Source organism: Petromyzon marinus, chromosome 63 (assembly GCF_048934315.1).
Source record: "Petromyzon marinus isolate PM22_M1 ecotype Great Lakes invasive population chromosome 63, UKy_Petmar_22M1.pri1.0, whole genome shotgun sequence".
Classification (NCBI taxonomy): Eukaryota; Metazoa; Chordata; class Hyperoartia; order Petromyzontiformes; family Petromyzontidae; genus Petromyzon; species Petromyzon marinus.
In genome coordinates, this window is record NC_133729.1 from 4,954,166 (window position 1) to 4,975,784 (window position 21,619).

The following is a 21,619-nucleotide window of genomic DNA, read 5'->3' on the forward strand; positions in this document are numbered from 1 at the left end:
GAATATTTTGCTGGGGTGGTTTTTTTTCCTGGATTTTCTGTTTTGCACAGTCAACACATCGTCACTTTAAGATGTTTTCTTGTTCGTGTTGTTGTTTTTATTGTTTGTGTTGCGGTTGCACCCGATGCAAGAGGCGAATGGCTCACAGGGCTGTACCAAAATAAATAAACTGAAATAAATAAACTGGTACTGGCAAAGGGAGGTCCCATGATGTGTAAGTTATGATGCAAATTATGCGTGTGACGTCACGGACGTGAAAACGCGGATGACGTCACGGAAGATATAATGTGGAGTGACGTCGGAGAGGTTGAAATGTGGATGACGTCATGGAAGTGGAAGACACGGATTACGTCACGGAAGCGAGGACACGGCGGGCATCGCAAAAACGCACAGGACGACACGGAAGTTGAAGACGCGGATGACGTCACGGATTTGAAGACACGGATGACGCCGCGGAAGTGAAATTGCGGAGGGACGTAACGGAAGTGAGTGTAGACGCGGAAGTGAAAATGCGGATGACGTCACGAGCAGTGACGATACGTTACAACGAATCGTCGCCGTGACGTCGAAAAAATTATCGACGTCACGGTAGACACCGATGACGTCACCCGCGCGGAAAGGAAGCGGTAGCCGTGGGCACGGCTGTACAGTGGTTACAGTGCGCTTCGCGAGTTACCGCTTGTGTGCGTGTTAGCGAGTGCTTCTCTCGAACGCTCTAGCGTTTCGACGTTGTCGTAACGACGTTTAAAACAACCGCCTCGCCGCCTCCCTCCGTCCTTCCACTTCCCTCGATACGAAGAGCGACTCAGGCGCCGTGTTTACAGAGGCGGCAACCCCGCCACCAACACTACCATCACCACCACCATCATCACCAACACCACCATCACCACCACGACAATCAGACCAACATCACCAACACCACCACCATCACCAACACGACAATCACATCATCACCACCATCACCAACACCACCACGACAATCACATCACCACCATCACCACCACCAACACCACTATCACCAACACAACAATCACACCACCACCAACACCACCATCAACACAACAATCACATCACCACCACCACCACTCCTCACCGCCGCCTTCGATTTGCCGTTCCGTTTAAATCGTCCCAAAGTCTGCGCGCGCGATGGGGAACGGCATGAACAAGGTGAGAGAGAGAGAGAGATTTAAAGCGTTCGTGACTGCAGGGATTCATATTCTCGGTTCTTTCGGTAAAGTCACCACCACGTAGAAGGGAAACAATACAATAATACAAAATTACTAAAAACAATAAAATTCTCACGACGTTTCGACTGCAACACAAGAAGCAATCATCATCAGGTGTGAAAACCACGGCAAGAAAAACCACAGCAAGAAAATTGTTCTTGCTGTTTTTTTGTTTACAACTGACGATGCTTGTGTTGCGGTAGAAACGTCGTGAGAATTTTATTGTTTTATATATTTTTATTGTTTTCCCCTTTTCTACGTGACTTTACCGAAAGAATCAAGAATAAGAGGTAAGAGGGAGGCCCTTTACTGCGTAGTGCTCCTTAGCAGCATTATTTTACGTGATTTTTTTATATAAAAAAAGGTTTAGTTTAGCCACATTTGTATGTTGCAGTTTCGAGTTCTACTTCGAATTTTTTTTTTTAGAATCTAAATTGTTTTGTGATTGTGACCTAACATCAAACTGGGATTTTTGTTGTTGTTGCTGCACACTGTACACACACGGTGGCACATTTAACTGTTTGCATAGGCCTCGAGATGTTTCAAATTGCGTCGCAGTAAAATTTTAAATGTATCTTGTTGCAATTGTATTGTTTGTTGCGCGTTGCACCCGAATCAAGAGCCGAATGGCTCTCGCAGGGTTAAACCAAATAAATTAAACTGAAAACTGTAAACCCTTTGAAGGCCGTTAGCTGTGGTACACGAATTGGGTGGATTGTGTGTTAGTGGTGACCAGCAACCACGCACGCCACCCACCCACCACGGCCTTTGTCTTCACAAGCGGCGATGTTTGGTTGCAAGCGGCGTCAATGTACTCATTTGAGGCCGAGTCGACCTTGGGGGGGGGGGGGTTGGGGGAGGCCCGTGACAGGTTCAGTTGATCGCTACCACTGCTTTGGTGGTGGGTGGTGGTGGTGATGGTGGTGGTGATGATGGTAGTGGTGGTGGTGATGGTGGTAGTGGTGATGGTGATGGTGGTAGTGGTGATGGTGGTGGTGATGATGGTGGTAGTGGTGATGGTGGTAGTGGTGATGGTGGTGGTGATGGTGGTAGTGGTGATGGTGGTGGTGATGGTGATGATGGTGGTAGTGGTGATGGTGGTGATGGTGGTGGTGATGATGGTGATGGTGATGATGGTGGTGGTGGTGATGATGATGGTGGTGGTGGTGATGGTGGTGGTGATGATGGTGGTGGTGATGGTGGTGGTGATGATGGTGGTGGTGGTGATGATGATGATGGTGGTGATGATGATGGTGGTGGTGATGGTGATGATGATGGTGGTGATGGTGGTGGTGGCCGGGAGCGGAGATGGGAGTTCGGTTCGCCGGGTTCGTAGCGTAGCGCGCTCGCCGCTACAGCCCATCAGACGTGGTCAGTCAGCTGCTGAATGAAGACCGTGAACGAAAGGGGTCGCCTTCCATATCTCGCGACACGAAAAGTTGCCATCATATACAAGCAAAGATCCCCCGTCGACACTACTATACACTACACTACTATACACTACACTACTATACACTTCTATACACTACTATACACTTCTATACACTACACTACTATACACTTCACTATACACTACACTACTATACACTTCACTATACACTACATTAATATACACTTCTATACACTACACTTCTATACACTTCACTATATACTACACTACTATACACTGCATTGCTATACACTAGACTAAACACTACACTACTATACACTTCACACTACACTATACACTACACTATACACTACACTTCTATACACTACACTACTATACACTTCACTATACACTACACTACTATACACTTCACTATACACTACACTATACACTACTATACACTACACTATACACTACACTATACACTACACTACTATACACTACACTACTATACACTACACTACTATATACTACACCACTATACACTACACTATACACTACTATACACTACACTACTATACACTACACTATACATTACACTACTATACACTACACTACTATACACTACACTACTATACACTACACTACTATACACTACACTATAATACACTTCACACTACACTATACACTACACTATACACTAGTGCTGTACTAGTAACGAATTTGCCACGTTCTGTGTACGTGACACAACCCTCACTAGTTGGCTGTGTCGGGTGGTGGCGGGTTTTAACGACACATTTACACGATCTAACCCAAAAAAAAACTATCATCGGCATAATGACCAACATCATCACCGTCAAAATAATAATATTATCAGTGATTTCCATTGCCCCTTAAGGGTAGATAAAACTTCCACAATATGGGACGTCAACAGAGGACGCTCAGTGGATATACTGGCCCATGCCATGGGAATGTGGAATTTCCACAAGTGGCTCGGGGAAGCCAGAAAGAGTTGACAAAATCTCTCGTATCATCATCTTAACCAATATACTGTAATCATCATCATGACCTTCATCAACAATATCATAATCGTCCATTCATTCAGTTACGTCTCAGTTTTTGTTAAGGTTTACACTGAATTAGATTGGTTTAATCTTGATTTGAAGCTTTCGTGACTGCAGGAATCCGTACTCTTTGATTCTTTCGGTAAAGTCCACGTAGGTATAAAATAAAATAAAGCACGACGTTTCGGGCGCAACACAAGCGTCCATCATCAGGGACTTTACCGAAAGAACCAAACAGTATTTAAATTGGTTTGTTTTGTATTGAGGAAGAAAAAAAATGTGTATTCAACATTAAATTTCATTGTTTGTTTTTTTGTATTTCCAGGTGTTGGAAGGCTTGTACCTGGGCAACATTAAAGGTGCGGTATTTTAAATGCATTTGAATCGTAATATCTTATTTCTGGGTTTCTGGCAATTATATATACAGTGGTCCCTCGTTTATCGCGGGGGATATGTTCTAAAAATAACCCGCAATGGACGAAATCCGCGAAGTAATCAGCTTTATTTTTTACAATTATTATACATGTTTTAATGCCGTAAAACCCCTAACCACACACTTTTATACACTTTTCTCAGACACGCATTAACATTTTCTCACATTTCTCTCTTATTTAAACACTCTCAAAGTTCAAACTTTCGCAGATTTAAAAAAATAAGTACAATATAAGTAAATGAAACCAAAGATCAAAACCTGTTTTCAAGCCCAAACATTTTTGTAAATCTGGCTAGCCGAACGCATTCTGTACTCCCTTAGCCAATCAGGACGCAGAACACACGTGCGGTTCTCCCTTAGCCAATCAGGACGCCGAACACAATGCGCGTTCATACTGTACGCAGGAACAAAAAGCATGCAAAATTACACTAAAAAAAATCCGCGAAAGGTGAACCGCGTTATAGCGAGGGACAACTGTATATTTGTATTTTACCCGGTTGTAAGGGCCCTACTGAGCTCTGTTGCTACTTTTTCAGAAGCAATACGGTTATCACAAATGATAGCTCAACCAAGTGGCGGATATCATCATCACGTGGACATGTTTAGCAGCGGGCAAATGACTCTGAAACGCGTGATGTCCGTCTTAAACGTGGAGGGACATTACAGCTTGCGTCCAAACATTCATAACAGCCACACCTAGAAGGCACTGACTTTGGAAAAATCTTTAAAAAAAAAAAACTTTCATAGAAGGCCGAGTAATCTCTCGGCTCAAAACAAACATGGGGCGGCGCTCATCTGCCTTCGCGGCCCTCTTGTGTCAGTCGTGGAAATTCCACGTTCCCATGGGCGAGGACGAGTATATCCATAGGATGGGGGACCGTGGCTGACTTTCCACAAGGGTGTGGCGGCTCCTTTGATCGACCCCAGAGAGATTTGGCCGGGTGGTGGCTCGGCCCATCATCCACGTGGAGGGGTCGATAAAATAGGTACCGCTTTGTGAGGGAGTCGACAGTAGTTGTCCCACGGATAGACATGCCCATCACTGCCTCAGTTCTTTAAACAGATGAGCACTGCCTCATTGTTCGTTTTGGCAGGGAATCACTTTTGCAAGCGATGGTCATGGTGGTCAGTACTGGACTGGGATTTTAAACTTGCTGCTGGGATTTAAACACAGGTACTTGTGTACCTGTGTGTACGTTAGCTACGAATCCGGCGACCCAAGTTCGATTCCCGCTCACGGCCAACACCGGTGACGATGATCTGATCTGGTTTTGGGCCTCCCCTAGTTCGAGTACGTGGTGCAGTGTGTAAACATCCTCACTGGGGAGACAAAAGGCGGCCGGGCGTGGCGCTGGCAACCGAGCCGCCTCTCGTGTGCCGTGCTGGCCTTCATAGGTGCTCGCTAACAGCACTTGCCACAAGTCTATCAAAGGCCACACGAGGGATGTTCGTGTGGAGAGTGGTGGCGCAGTGGTTAGCGCATTGCGCTCACGGCCACCAACACCAGTGATGATTATCTGCACCGGTCCCGAGCCTCCCCTAGTTCGACTCGGCTTCAAAACGAGCAGCTTGCGCGATGTGCAGTAAACATCGCCGCTGGGGAGACAAAGGCGGCCGGGCGTGGTGCTGCCCACCCCCCCCCACCTCTCGTGTGTCGTGCCGGACTTAACAGCACTTGCCCCGACAGTGCGTTCAGGGGCTACACGGGGAGATCTTTGTCTGTTGTGTTTGTGTGAGATCTGGCATGCTGCTGTTTACTTACCCCCCCTCCCCCACCTCGCCAGATTCCGCCGACTTGAAGCAGCTGCGAGATCACAACATCACCCACATCCTGTCGGTGCACGATGCGGCCCGGGAGGCGCTTGAGGTGTGGGCACCACCATGAGGGGGTGGGGCTCAGGGGAGGTGGAGGGGGCAGAGGGTGGGGCCCTGTAGCTCCGTGCCAGAGGTCAAACCCAGCACGCAGCTTGACGTGCACTTGCTCGCCGTCTCTGACTTTTGCCTTGATCGACACACCTGCTCGTGAGCCATCCAGCAATGGCGCTTCAACGCAGGTTCCCAAAAGGTTAGCGGTTAGGTTTGGTGACCCATTGTGAACTCCCGAGAGACGGCCAGAACCCGGAGCTCGTGCTCGGGATGTGCAAAGTGTCTCTGACCTGGGCCCATTACGAAACCACTAACGATGAACCGCGCTCTTTGGTTCTATTCGGTAAAGTCTCGAGGACTGCGCTGGTCCCTTCACCTGATGAAGGCCGCTTGTGTTGTGGCCGAAACGTCGTGATTTTTTTGTCGTTTCATTTTTTTACCTACTACGTGACTTTACCGAACAGAACCACAGAGTATGATGGATCCTTGCAGTCGCGAAAGCTTCAAATCTGGGATGAACCACGCCTTGTGTTTTCGCTTCCTTCTGCGTGCGCCGTTTCTCTTGCGTAGGAAATGACCTACCTCTGCATCCAAGTTTCCGACACGCCTTCGCAGAACCTGTGAGTTCCACCGGCCTGTTGTAATCCCTTGCGCACACGCACGCCCCAACCCCCCCGGTTTTTTTTTTTTCAAACGACCGGACGTTTTGAGTTTACGCGTCGATTTTGTCGAACCTGTGTGAGAACTGGAGAGAGACCATCAACTGGTTCTTGGCTGGCCATCGAGCCAAGATGGTCACAGCACTTTCAGTTAAGCTAAGACATTTTTTTAAAAAATTATTATTTAAATCAGGAAAGGCCCATTGAGCTTATGTAGCTCTTTCTCAGAAGCGATCTGGCCACAAATGATAGCTCAACGAAGTGGCTTGCCACGTGGAAATTTATAGCAGCAGCCAAATACAGTGGTACCTCGGTACGCGTCGTTAATTTGTTCCAGAAGGTAGGAGGACTCATACCGAAAGCGACGTCTACCAAACGAATTTTTCCCATTAGAAATAAAGGTAAAGGAAATAATCCGATCCAGAGTATAAGAAATGATATTTTATACGGCATATTATACATTAATGGTGTTGTTTAATATAATGTAGACACTACTTATTACTAAAATGCATGCATAAATTAAAATAAATGCAAAAATAAATTTAAATAAATTGAAATAAAAATAAAATTTCACGTCACTTTACCTTGCTGAGAGGAGTTGATAGCCTACGAGGATGGTGGTGAGGAAGGGGAGGGGGAGAAGACGTGAAAATTCACAGAGAGTGTACAGCAAGGGGGTTGTGCACTGAACAAGAGCTACAGGCAGGCTGAGGAGCGGCGCTTCGTCTCAGTCGTGAACGGGGTCTACGCGGGTACACGGTGACTCATCCCGACCCATACAAGTTCTAGCAAGCAGCGCCTCGTATCCCAAGCAAGACATAGTATCACAAGACGTCTCACAAGCAAGACGTACCCCAAGCAAGACGTACCCCAAGCAAGACGTATCACAAGCAAGATGTACCCCAAGCAAGACATAGTATCACAAGCAAGACGTATCACAAGCAAGACGTCGTATCACAAGCAAGACGTATCACAAGCAAGACGTATCCCAAGCAAGACGTACCCCAAGCAAGACGTACCCCAAGCAAGACGTACCCCAAGAAAGACGTACCCCAAGCAAGACGTATGCCAAGCAAGATGTCGTATCACAAGCAAGACGTATCACAAGCAAGACGTACCCCAAGCAAGACGTACCCCAAGAAAGACGTACCCCAAGCAAGACGTATCCCAAGCAAGACGTATCCCAAGCAAGACGTATCCCAAGCAAGACGTACCCCAAGAAAGACGTACCCCAAGCAAGACGTACCCCAAGAAAGACGTACCCCAAGCAAGACGTACCCCAAGCAAGACGTATCCCAAGCAAGACGTATCCCAAGCAAGACGTATCCCAAGCAAGACGTACCCCAAGAAAGACGTATCCCAAGCAAGACGTACCCCAAGCGAGACGTATCCCAAGCGAGACGTATCCCAAGACATTTTTTTCTCGTCAAAACACGACCTATACCAAATTCGACGTATTCCAAAGCGGTCGTATACCGAGGTGTGTGACTGTACTCTGAATGCGAGTGGAGGGGAAAACTGGAGGACCCGGAGGAAAATCTACGTGACCACGAGGAGAACATGCAAATTCCAAATATACAGCAGCAAGCATCAGGGTTGGGATTGAACCCACAACCTTCTGTATACCAGGCGAGGTAGTTAACGTCTCCTAGCCACCGTGGCACCCATGCGTTTCTGGCGGCCGTCTGGAACGCTCTTCCTTCCGATCTTAAGGAAGCCACTGGCAGCTATGCACTTGAAAATCATCCAGATGGAAAACTAATTTCTTTAGAACTGCTTTTCGTGTGTTTAAGATTGTTGTCCTTACCCCCCTCCCCCACACCTCCGATTAGCGCGGTAAGACTATGTAAGGGATGAAAGAAATTCTGCGTACATACATGACGGTGGTGATGTTGATGATACGGCTGTTTGGAATTCTCTTCTTTCCGATATTCGGAAGCCGCTTCGAACCGTGCACTCTTGGATCTAGATTGAAAACCAATTATTTTAGAACGACGTTTCGCCAGTCATTACAACTAGCTTCGGGCGAAACAGCCAGTTGTAGTTACTGGCGGAACGTCGTACTCGGATTGTTAATGTTGTGGATTTGCTCTCCCGACACACCGGTGGTGCTGTACTAGTAACGAATTGGCCACGTTCTGTTTACGCGACAAACCTTACTAATTGGCTGTGTCGGGTGGTGACGGGTTTCACGACACATGAATGTTTACGCGATCTAACCCCCCAAAAAAAAGCGATATTATGGAGGAGTGGTAAATGCGTTGTTCAAAAGTGCCGAGTCCAGTGAAAAACTTTCTCCACAGCTAATGTAACAAAGTTTGCTAAGATACGATGTTAATACTACTACTACTCCTACACACCCTGCGCAGTGAGACGGCGTGTTCCAGGCGCTCTTATCTTTTTCTCTTCCGTCAGGACCCAGCATTTTAAAGATTGCATCCAGTTCATCCACAAGTGCCGCATGGAAAAGAAGGGCTGCCTTGTTCACTGGTAAGTTCCCACCCCCTCCGTTGGGTTTCTCTCCCACCTCTCGACCGTTTTCCGGTTCACCGTTGGCGCCGCTGAAACTCCACGCGCGTGAGTGAAACAGCGGCGCTGTACGATAATTAAGCGAACACCGGTGTTTATAATGATCTGCAGTAAAACCTTGGATTGCGAGCATAATTCGTTCCGGAAAACGTGTTTTGTAATCCAAATAACTCGTACATCAGTGTGTGATCACGTGACGCTCGGCAGTACAAAGCGTGTACACGTACTACTGCTCGTATTGCTAAGACCCTCGCTCGTTTATCAAATTAATATTTAATTAAAATTTTTGCTCGTCTTGCAAAACACTCGCAATCCAAGGTTTTACTGTATATCATCTCAGTCAACTTAAGGCACCTGCTGGGTCTGTCCCGTGACCTCCTGCCAGCAGCGAGAGCCTTCGACACTTCGCGTGGCCTCAAAGTGCACCTGGCCACGCACAGGCGCCGTGGTGACGTCACCGTCGCTTAGTGGCGAACGGCGGTTGTGTTGGTATTGGCATACTGCGGCTTCAACCTTCAACCTTCAACGATGCGAGTTCAACCCCGATGAAGCTTGGAGGGCTGAGTGGAGTTCAAAAGAACTCCCAAACAAACTCCTTGCCGTGAAAGCCCCAACGCGAAAGGTCCCCCCTGGGGTTTGATCTTCCACGAAGCTGCTCGTGGCCCACCGCCGAAACCCCACATCCATCGCACGAACCGTGGCAGATGCGGATACCTGATGCACACATTTAAAATGTAACTCTCCACTAGTAGTATGCGACTGTGGTCATCCAGAGCAGAACGTACGACCAATAATGACGCAGCGGCCCGATCCACAAATGCAAAGGACATCACAGCGATCGTGCACTCGGCTGGCTCCTGAAACGGTTATCTGGGCTCGACCACTTTAATGTGAAAATGTAGTCGTTGCTCTGCACCTACATGAGCAGCCACACGAAAGAAGGAGACGATTGCATCACGCAGTTGCACAACTGCGTTCATCATAATTAAATTGTGCAACGTTTAGGAGAGCATGCAGAAACTGTACACGTAACACAACTGCTGCACTTTACCAGGTGAACACAGCAAAAGCTTAATGGGCTCGCGTTTATTTCCACTGCAGTTACAAAGGGACGTGCACCATCAACATGCCAATTTTGCGTTTATCATCATTAGTTCAGAACGTCTCAGCGTTTCCCTCTACGTACGTATGTTGAACTTCTTTCGCCTCGTACGTAGCCGACCGGTGCTGATCGGAGGTGCGGGGGAAAACGGAAAAATAGCGGCGGCTTTTGGCTGGCCGTTGAACAAAGACGGTGCTTACCGCATCGTGCGGCGCTTTAAGATGTGCCCCTGCGGCCGTCTGGAACACTCTTCCTTCTGATATCAGGAAGCCACTGGAGCTATGCACGCATAAATCATCTAGATTGACAAAATCATTTCGTTAGAACTGATTTTCGTGATTAGTTTGTTGCACTTCCCTCCGCACCTCTGATCAGCACGTACAAATGCGAAAGAAGTTCAACAAATGTACGTTACATGTACGCACGCCGCGGTTTAACTTAACCACCCCTTGGCTTCCTGCTAACTCTCCCTCTCTCTGTATGCATTCTTCTCTGTCACTCTCGCCCTCGTGGTTGTCGCCTTGCATCTGGGGGGAGACCCAAGCACGTCTCCCTTTCACTTCTGCATTCCCTTATGTGGTCGCGAGGACGGTCCTGCCACTAGCATGCTGCGTCACTAATATACCGTTTGTTATTCTTGGTTCTTTCGGTAAAGTCACCACGTAGAAGGGAAACAATAAAAATATAAAACAATAAAATTCTCACGACGTTTCGACTGCAACACGAGCAATCATCATCAGGTGATGATGATGATTGCTCTTGTCATCAGGTGATTGCTTGTGTTGCAGTCGAAACGTCGTGAGAATTTTATTGTTTTTGACTTTACTGAAAGAACCAAGAATATGAATCCCTGCAGTCATGAAAGCTTTAAATCAAAATGTACTGTTATTTGTTACGCATGTGTTTTTTTTTTATTGAATGCTGTTTTGTGATACTGTACACTCACCACCTACCCACTCATTCACTCATACACTCATCCACTCACACGGTGACCCACTCACTCATTCACCCACCCACCCATTCTTCTACCCACTCGCCCACCCACCCATTCTTCTACCCACTCATTCACCTACTCACTCGCCTACTCACGCACCCATTCATTTTCATACCCACTCACCACTCATTTACCTACTCACCCACTCGCTCACCTACTCACTCATTCTACCTACTCACCCTCCCACTCATTCACCTACTCATCCACCCGCACACCCACTCATTCACCTACTCTCACCCACCCACCCATAAATTCTCCTACCAACTCACCCGCTCATTCACCCACTCACTCACCCACCCACCCACCCACAAATTCTCCTACCAACTCACCCGCTCATTCACCCACTCACTCAGCCACCCACCCACAAATTCTCCTACCAACTCACCCGCTCATTCACCCACTCACTCACCCACCCACCCACAAATTCTCCTACCAACTCACCCGCTCATTCACCCACTCACTCAATCACCCACCCACAAATTCTCCTACCAACTCACCCGCTCATTCACCAACTCACCCACCCACAAATTCTCCTACCAACTCACCCGCTCATTCATCCACTCAACCACCCACCCACAGATTATCCTACCAACTCACCCGCTCATTCACCCACTCACTCACCCACCCACCCACAAATTTTCCTACCAACTCACCCGCTTACTCACCCACCCACTCACCCACCCACCCACAAATTCTCCTACCAACTCACCCGCTCATTCAGCCACTCAACCACCCACCCACAAATTCTCCTACCAACTCACCCGCTCATTCACTCACTCACAAATTCTCCTACCAACTCACCTGCTCATTCACCCACCCACAAATTCTCCTACCAACTCACCCGCTCATTCACTCACTCACAAATTCTCCTACCAACTCACCCGCTCACTCACCCACCCACTCACCCACCCACCCACAAATTCTCCTACCAACTCACCCGCTCATTCATCCACTCACCCACCCACCCACAAATTCTCCTACCAACTCACCCGCTCATTCACCCACTCACTCACCCACCCACAAATTCTCCTACCAACTCACCCGCTCATTCACTCACTCACCCACCCACCCACAAATTCTCCTACCAACTCACCCGCTCATTCACCCACTCACCCACCCACAAATTCTCCTACCAACTCACCCACTCACCCACCCACCCACGTCACTCTTTGCCAAACCAACCTCGTCGGTTGTCGCGCGTGGCTCTTGCCAAACCCTGTGAATCACAAATCGACGCGAGGCTGTAATCGTCGTTGAGCCGCTGCCGCCGCTGTCGCCGTGTCGGCAGCCTGGCGGGCGTCTCGCGGAGCGTCACCATGGTGGTGGCCTACATCATGACGGTGACGTCGCTGGGCTGGGAGGAGGCCATGGTGGCGGTGAAGACGGCCAGGACCTGCGCCAACCCCAACCTCGGCTTCCAGCAGCAGCTGCAGATGTTCCAGAACGAGCAGCTCGCGGAGGTGGGCAGAGACACGGGGAGGGGTGGGGCGGTCATCGCGCCCGCGTCCGTGGGTCGACAGGGACGGGGAGCCGTGGTGGCTGGGAGATGTTATCTCCCTCGCCCTGTATGCGGGAGGTCGTCGTGAGTCCGATCCCGACCCTAACGCCTCTTCTATATTTAGAGCCCGCGTGCTCTCTCTTTTGCTCTCCCTGTGGTAGCGTGGAATTTTCTCCGGGCCCTCCAATTTTTTCCCTCCACATTTAGAATCGGCGTCACACGTTGAGAGCATTTATACGTTTCCACGTGATGGCGACGGGCCACTTGGTTGAGCTATCATTCGTGATGGGCTAGGTCACTTCTGAAAAAAATTGTTATCGAGCTCAGTGGGCCTTAGCTGGGAAGCGAAAAGAATAATTGTAGTTTTGTCTCCTCCTACTGGCAAACCGATGGCCGCTTTGCAGGCCAGGTGCTGGGTTTCGTCTGTCCCGCACAGGGGCAGCTGCCACTGGGGGTGCCCTTTACAAATGTGGGTGCTCTGGGAAGTGAAGTGCGCGATATAAAAAAAACCCCACGTCATTAATTGCGTTTTTTACAGGCGAATGTGAAGTTGCTATTTGTCATATCAAGCAAGTAATTGGCATCTGGACTCTCAGCACCGGGATGTTTTTGGGCCAGTATCAGTTATATGTTGCACGGTTATTTTGTTTTGTAGTTGTGGGAAGGAGCCAGAGAAACCGGACGAAGGCCATGCAGAGCAGGGGGAGAGAATACAATCTCCACTGGCTCACACACGCACGTTCACTCACGCTCTGCAGAGCAGGGGGGGGACGAACAAACTCCACTTCCGCGTTCGCCGCGAGAGTCCGCGTGGGTCCGTGTCCGTCTGTGCGGGTGTCCGTGCGTGTGTCCGTGTTGGTCCGTGTGTGCGTTCACGTGGGTCCGTGTGTGTGTCCGTGTTGGTCCGTGTGTGCACCCACGTGGGTCCGTGTGTGCGTCCGTGTTGGCGGTCCGCGTTGCTCCGTGTGTGCGCGTCCCCTACCCCTGACCTGTACTACCCCTTGGTGTGCGCGTGCAGACGCGCCGGTGGCTGCGCGCGGAGTTTGGGGAGCCGTCCCCGGACGACGAGCTGGAGGCCCGCGCCCTGCTCGCCCGGCACGAGCAGCAGCAGCAGGAGCACCGCGACACCAGGGACGGGGCACACTGGCCGCCGAGGGGACAGCCGTACTCACTGCACCTCGGCTCCTCGCGGCCAGACAGGGACAGCTTCCACTAGCAGGGTGGTGGGGCGGACGAGGTGGGGTGCGGATGGAGGGGGAGGGGAGGGGGGGTTTGACGCGCGTGGGTCCGTCCCTGTGGGTCCCCTGTGGGTCCCTGTGGGTCCCTGTGGGTCCCTGTGGGTCCCTGCGGGTGTGTGTGGGTGGATCCGTGTGTTCGTCCGTGTGGGTCCGTGTTGGTGAGTCCGTGTGGGTGGGTCCATGTGGTTGAGTCAGTCTCTGCATCCGTGTGGGTCCCTGTGGGTCCCTGTGGGTCCCTGTGGGTCTGTCTGTGGGTCCCTGTGGGTCCCTGTGGGTCTGTCTGTGGGTCCCTGTGAGTCCCTGTGGGTCTGTCTGTGGGTCCCTGTGGGTCCCTGTGGGTTCCTGTGGGTCTGTCTGTGGGTTCCTGTGGGCCGTGTGTGGGTCCGTGTGGGTGGGTCTGTCTGTGGGTCCCTGTGGGTCCCTGTGGGTCCCTCTGGGTCTGTCTGTGGGTCCCTGTAGGTCCCTGTGGGTCCCTGTGGGCCGTGTGTGGGTCCGCGTGGGTGCCTGTTGGTTCGTGCGAGTCCCTGTGGTTCCGTGTGTGTGCGTGGGTTCCGTGTGTGTGTGTCCCCCTACCCCTGGTGTACCATCCCCTCCATACTTAACTCCCTGTTCAGTGTAGGGTCCCATTAAGGTTGAGTCCAAGTGTGAATGGGGCGCCGCGGTGGCGAGATGTTAACTACCTCGCCTGGTATACAGAAAGTCGTGGGCTCAAGCCCCCCGACCCTTGACGCCTGCTGTGTATTTGTAGCTTGCGTGTCTCTCTCTCCCCGTGGTCGTGTGGATTTTTTTCTCCGGGTCCTGCGGTTTCTCCCTCCGCGTTTAGATTGGAATCGACGTGCGTTCAGAGTTACCTGGCCGCTGTAAAATTCCCACGTGACGATGGTGTAAGCCGCTTTTGTTGTGCTCTCATTCGCGATGGGCAGGTCACCTCTGAAAAAGAGCTGCAGCGCCGGGGCCTCGCCTGGTTAAAATAAAACAAAAAGCCGAGTAGTTTTGAATGCAGGGCTACTCTCACAGAGAGGGCCCGGTGTGAACAGAGCCGCGTTGCTTGTCGGGGCTTGCCCCAGAGAAAACCTGGCCAGATCCGTGAAGAGACGTTGCCCAAAGCTTGTCCGTCCGCGTTGTCAGTCTCTCTGAAACTGAGGGGGGGGGGGGAGTGGGGGGGGCGGGGGTTCAGGACGACTCCCGTAGCGTTCGATGCCAAGCGAATAAAGACGTTTAGTTAACCGAGCCGCGTTTGCCTCCCGGGACGTCACCGTAGAGAGGGAAAACCGGGCGACATTGATGAGCGCGGTCGGCTACGTACGGTGCCAGTGAAGCTCAACGCATGCACGCACGCGCACGTACACGCAGAGGGTGGGGGGGGGGGGAGGGGGACGCAAGCGAGGGCAGAATTGACTGCGTAAAGACGCGAGTGGACCTCGCCCTGCGCGACGGTCCCCCACGTGTCTAGCTTCCGTACGCACGAAAGTCCTGCTGGTCCCGTGGGTTAGGAAGCGGTTTCCCCACCCCCACCCACCCCACCCACCCCCCCCCCATGCCCTAACGCTGGCTGCACGTTCGGGGAGCGGATCACCCTCGCAATCGCGCAACTCGATCAACCGCAACCGCTTTGTTCCCATCCGAGCAAGTGCTTGCGTAACAACGACTGTGAAACGGTCGCGTTGAAAATACAGCAACGGCCAATCGGGAGTTCGCAGGCGTCTTCGTCACGTGGCCGGCGAAACGCGTCGCTGCGAATCGCAACTCCACCGCGGGCAACTGAGTGGCAACCGGTTGCGAGCAGCCGTACGGAGGTACACATGCCGAGTTTCTTTCGATCCCCCGCACCTCGGATTATAACATGGTCGGCTGCGTACGCCGCCGAAGACGTTCAACGTAAAGTCGGCGCTTGGGCACCGGTAACAATTCCACATGCCTGTGACGGGCGCCTGTCCATCCAGGAAACGAGCACTTTTGGCCAGCGCAAGTTGAAGCCATAGCCGTGCCCTGACTCAAAACAAAACAAAAAAAAAATCTCCCAGCATCCATGAACCAGCCGTGGAAATTCCACATTCCCGTGACGGGCGCCAGACCATCCGCGGAACGAGCGCAGTTGGATGACCGCTCGATCGAGGGGCGACACGTGGGGGTGACGCGGGCGTGTGATGCGGCGGGTGACAATTTAAGGACGAGTGGGCGACGGACGGCTGATCCCGAGTGCGTAAAAACATCTCTGCTCTCCCCCGCGTGCCAGTGGCCTGGCCTGTATGGCCGCCCGGTGTGGGTTTGTCTCTCCGATGGCCACGTTACGGGTCGGAGGTTGCGGGGAAAACTGCGTTTGGCCGATTCGATTCATTAAAATTTGGCCCGAGTTAATTTTACAACGGTCCCAATACGAACCAAAAAAAAAAACCGCGCGGGTTTACGCGGCACCGAAGTGGGACCGACTCAAAAATAGCGGGGCTTCATTCCTTTACAGACAGGGGCAGTCAAGTCATGGGTCTCCGTGCGAGTCCCTGGGTCTCCGTGCGAGTCCCTGGGTCTCCGTGCGAGTCCCTGGGTCTCCGTGCGAGTCCCTGGGTCTCCGTGCGAGTCCCTGGGTCTCCGTGCGAGTCCCTGGGTCTCCGTGCGAGTCCCTGGGTCTCCGTGCGAGTCCCTGGGTCTCCGTGCGAGTCCCTGGGTCTCCGTGCGAGTCCCTGGGTCTCCGTGCGAGTCCCTGGGTCTCCGTGCGAGTCCGTGGGTCTCCGTGCGAGTCCCTGGGTCTCCGTGCGAGTCGGTGTGAGCCCGTGGGTCTCCGTGCGAGTCCCTGGGTCTCCGTGTGAGTCCCTGGGTCTCCGTGCGAGTCCCTGGGTCTCCGTGCGAGTCCCTGGGTCTCCGTGCGAGTCCCTGGGTCTCCGTGCGAGTCCCTGGGTCTCCGTGCGAGTCCGTGGGTCTCCGTGCGAGTCCGTGGATCTCCGTGTGAGTCCCTGAGTCTCCGTGCGAGTCCGTGGGTCTCTGTGCGAGTCCGTGGGTCTCCGTGCGAGTCCGTGGGTCTCCGTGCGAGTCTTATGTACCGTCGAAATGCAACCGTATCTCAAGATGCAGTTCGTGGAACGGTGACTGTTTATGTTACGTATATAGAGAAACAAAGAGAGAGAGAGGCAGTCGGACCCGGGCAGAGGAGAATGTCTTGAGCCTGGACAGGAGTTTGGGGTACAGGGGCCAGTGTTGGCACTCTGTAGAGGAAGCCAAGCAAAATATTAAGGAGTCCCCAGCAATCCAAGGGGCTGCAGATTCACAAAGAAAAAAAAAACAGATTTGGGAATTGCACCAAATATTGGCTCGAATGCAGATTCTGGTAAACATTAAAACGCCAATTAACCCTTCACGTTAAAGTTCGGTTCTGTGCTTCATTTGGCTGGACTCCGGCCATGCGAATCGACGGCGACGAACCTCGCCCTCGTACGAGAGAGCGGGTGGCGACCAGAGGTCGCTTGATGAAGAAGGGATCTCGGAAGTAGCTCTATCGTATCCACTTCCGCGTGCCGTTCTGTCCGGAGCAGAGTGTTGCTTGAATGAGAAGCGATCTGAAGGTTAATGCTGAAAGGTGTTTTAACCCTCGTTAATACTGAAGGCATATTAACCCGTGTCAATGCCGGAATGTTTTATTAACCCTGGTTAATACTGAAGGCGTATTAACCAAGAGCAAACTCGGTCTGCCTGCGATGCCGGCGATTGCAGATTTCCCAAGTTTTGGCAAACGCACCCACAGATGACCTCATTTGGGATTAAGTAACACGGCGACATCGCTCCCGTACTGAGAATCGACTGCAGGCTGTTCTGGCCACGCTCGTTTTACCCCCCCGACCCCCCACCCCCCAGCGAAGTGTCGCCGAGTCTCAGGACTCTCTTGCAGGAGGCTCCTGCCAAGTTTTCGCGGCGGTGGCGGTGGCGGTGTTACGTTATTTATATCCCACCGTTGACTAATTTGCGCAGGTACGTTCGTCAGCATCGGGATGTACGTTTTGTTGGCCAGTTGCCGTCACGGTCTACGCAAGCACGCAAGCGGGCGCGTGCTGTGTTGCGTGCTTGTTCCAGCTGCTGGAGGAAACCGGAGAAACCCGGAGGGAACCCACGGCAGTACGTGAGTGGGGCGGGGGGGCGGAGAGAAAATGTTCAAAACTCCCAAGTTTGGTTTTTGCTGACCTGTCTGTAGGGATTGTTGAGCGCTGCTCCCCTCCCGCCTCTCCTCATTCCGCGTGGGTTCTTTTTTTGATCGTGGCACGTGGAACAAAGGTGGTAGCGCCCTCCCGACAGTGTCGGTGTACATACGCGTACGGTACCGTATGCTGAACTTCTTCCGGACCACCGTACATCGCCAGCGGCGCTAATCGGAGGTGCGGGGGAAAGGCCAACACACTCAACGCAACGAGCAGTTTTGAAGAAGTGAATTTGGCAATCTAGATGATTTTAAAAGTGCACAGCTCCCAATGGCTTCCTGATATCGGTAAGGAAGAGCGTTCCAGACGGCCGCAGAAGCGCGTCCGAAAGTGCGCACGTTGCAAGCTTTGTTCGATGGCTAGCCAAATTTTTTTTAATGTATTTTAAACTTCTTTCGCACCGTACGTAGCCAACCGCGGCAACAGGAGGTGCGGGGGAAGGACAACTAAACGCAAAAAGCAGTTTCCAAGAAATGAATTTGTCAATCTAGATGCGGTAGCTGTCAGTGAGGCTCTCCTTTGGTGAAGGAACAAATGATCGCCCCTTTTTTCCACTGCACAACCGAGCCGTGCCACGCGGACCGACTCGAGACGCGTGCGGGGACGACCGCCGGCGGTGACGCTGTGGGTGTGTCGCTTAACATGTCGTACCGACGGTTGGCCGCGTACGGCGCAAAAGGAGTGTGGCGTACGTGCAAAAAGACAAAGATCCCCCCCCCCGTGTTGGCCTGCGAAACCCGGCACGGCAAACACTGGGGGTGGGTGGCCAGCACCACACTTGGGCCACCTTGGTCTCCGTTAGTTGCAATGTTTACTATACACCGCACCAGGTACTCATTTGAGGCTCAGTCGACCTAGGGGTAGGCCCAGTACCGGTTCAAATAATCGTCACTGGTGGTGGCTGTGAGCGGGAATCGAACCCGGGCCACCCGATTTGTAGCGCAGCGCACTAACCGCTACACAACGTACATGCGTAACGTCACACACATTGAACCCGTCTATTAGCCCCGCTCTCCTTACCCCGATTGGCTCCGAGCTAGAGTCGGATTGTCTTGCGATGCCACCAGCGTATCACATTTGGTTCCGGCGTAGCTTTGCGAACGGCTGCAGTGGAAAAACGACGCGTACCGTGCCAGCCCCACGCTGGCTCGAATGTTGCCAGTGGAAAAGCGACGCGTACCGTACCGGACCCACGCTGGCTTGGCTGGGATCTTGCCATTGGAAAAAGGGTGTATGTATATTGCTACGATTATTAACTTGTTTACTTCACAATTATCCATTGTGTTTTATTTTGTTTGTAATTCAGGTTTTTATTTTATGCAATTAATATATATATTTTTTCCCGCAGTGGTGCGTTTAAATGAATTAACAAGCAATGGAATATCAGCCCCCCCCCTTTTAAGGAAGTGGCAGTTTAATCGTCATTTGTAAAATTGCCGGCAATTTTGTTGTTTTACAAACTGCAAATGTCATTTTGAAAGTACAGATACATATATATGAACTTGGCATGAATTTTAGACTTTAACATTTAGTACAGATTTTTTTTGTACTATTTAAGAGCAGTTTATCAGATGCTTGGATGTCTACGATGTGCTAAGGTGGCTCGTAATGCCAAAGGGGACGCCACGCTACGTCACGTCTTAACAGGACAGCGGCGGGAACCGATGCTGCGTTTCGCTCCGTGTGATTTGAAGTCGGCATCCTGAAAAAGCCTCCCAGTACGCGGCTGCGAAACGTCGGACGTCCCTCTGAACAACACCGCGGCGCAACCGGAATGAAACGCGCACGCGGGAGAAATGGAGGGATCAATTCGTCACCTTATTTTATCAGCCCCCTCCCAGGGAGTTGAAGATGGTGATGATGTGCCGAGTTGACCGCCGAGTGAAAGGCAAACAAGGCGCAGCACCGCAATTCCCTTCTCAAGCCACCGCCGGCAGAAGTTGTCTCCGCAGACGGCCCCCCTCTCTCTCGAGTGCAATTCTGGCCTTTCTCTTCCACCTTTGGGCTGGAAGTTACCCACACTTTAGTGCCACCACGCGATACCCGTGTTGAAAGAGGTGAAAAAATATTTTTAAAAATGTGTAGTTTTTGTTTAGTGCAAATACGATCATTTTAAGAAGCAGTGCTACGGGTTTTTTTTGTTGTTGTTGCACTGTCTCAATTTGTTTTTGTTATCCACCATCAATTCGACCCAAGTGGCGACGCGAGTTTTTTTGTTGTTTTTAAAGGCGTGCCCGGAGTGAGATTTTTTACAATATACGGTCCAATAAAACCAGCTTGTAAAAAACAAAAACTTTCACCCCTGGTGTCCGTCTGTGTCATCCCACGTACGGTACAGTATCTTCTTAATCTTTTATGGCGGAGATCCCAAGGTCACTTGTTGAAATGTGTTGGGAGGTTTTGTGCTTCGTATTCTGTTCTTCCCCCGCACCTCTGATGAGATCTGTTGGGCTACGCACGGTGTGCGAAATACGTTCAACATACATAGACTCGCACACAGAGACCCATAGACTCGCACATAGAGGCTCATTTAGAACGGTTGTTTTGTGTTTAGTTTGTTGCAAGGACGTAGCCATGGAGTCAACATTGGGGCATTGGGGGGGGGACAAAATCTTCCAGGGGTCTGGGAGTCCCCCCCCCCCCCCCCAGAAAAGAAATCTAAATTTGAAAGCGAATTTCCTGCCAAAAATATTTAAAAATTCACTAACACGTAAGATGGACTTTTTATTTTTTACAATAATGTCTAATAGTGTATATTGAATTACATTGCTCTGTTTTTTATTTTTTTAATCTTGTTTCATTGTATGTAATGGCAGAGATTAGGGATTAATAAAGTAACAACCATAACCACAATCATATAAACATAAATCTATTTTATAGCAATATATTGGGGGGGGGGGGACATTTTGAGCATCTTTGAATATCATAATTTACGGCCTTGACTCACACAGAGACTCATTTAGAAGTGTTTAGTTGTCCTTCCCCCGCACCTCCGATTAGAACGGTTGGCCACGTCCGGTCATCGAAATACGTTCAACATACATCGACTCGCACAGACCCATAGACTCGCAATCAGAATACACCTCCACTGGAGGAATCCGATGAGCTATAAAGCTTTTTTTGACAGGCGTCCAGTAGGGGGCGGGAAAGAACGCCACCACAACAAAAAGTACAAAGGCATGTGATAATCATGCAAAGTCCAAGAAAGAAATCATTCAAAACACAAATAAAACTAAACCATCCGGTAGCCGGTCCGTGGCCTGTTAGGAACGGGGCGACGCAGCACGTGGTGAGCGGCAAGTCCGCGCGTGGCCCGACAATGATTTTATGACACGTTTTATTTTTCCATGTAAAGCTTTCGTGACCGCAGGGAATTCATATTCTCGGTGCTTTCGGTAAAGTCACCACGTAGAAGGGAAATAATAAAATAATGCAAATAAAATTAAACAATTACAATTCT

At 50.8% G+C, this 21,619-nt stretch overlaps 1 protein-coding gene across 2 annotated transcripts; it reads left to right on the plus strand.

Annotated features, from left to right (window-relative positions):
• Window positions 1–561: 561 nt before the first annotated feature.
• DUSP22 (dual specificity phosphatase 22) lies at window positions 562–20,458 on the plus strand. Of its 2 annotated transcripts, XR_012930145.1 has the most exons (8): window positions 562–1,167; window positions 3,985–4,018; window positions 5,877–5,959; window positions 6,529–6,578; window positions 9,033–9,107; window positions 12,531–12,702; window positions 13,759–14,395; window positions 14,438–20,458. XR_012930145.1 is itself a non-coding variant. In XM_032977621.2 (7 exons), the coding sequence occupies exons 1-7, from the start codon at window positions 1,147–1,149 to the stop codon at window positions 13,954–13,956; spliced, it is 633 nt and encodes a 210-aa protein (XP_032833512.1). In that variant the 5' UTR covers window positions 562–1,146; the 3' UTR covers window positions 13,957–20,458. The 2 variants fall into 2 exon arrangements, 1 of the variants encoding a protein (XP_032833512.1); XM_032977621.2 differs by having other exon boundaries at window positions 13,759–20,458.
• Window positions 20,459–21,619: the final 1,161 nt, after the last annotated feature.

Bases quoted from the DNA above. Each gene is read 5' to 3' on its own strand.
- DUSP22 (XM_032977621.2), top strand. From the start codon at position 1,147: ATGGGGAACGGCATGAACAAG. The intron at 5,960-6,528 runs GTGTGGGCACCA...TCTCTTGCGTAG, and splicing joins CGGCCCGGGAGGCGCTTGAG to GAAATGACCTACCTCTGCAT. The intron at 9,108-12,530 runs GTAAGTTCCCAC...CCGTGTCGGCAG, and splicing joins AAGGGCTGCCTTGTTCACTG to CCTGGCGGGCGTCTCGCGGA.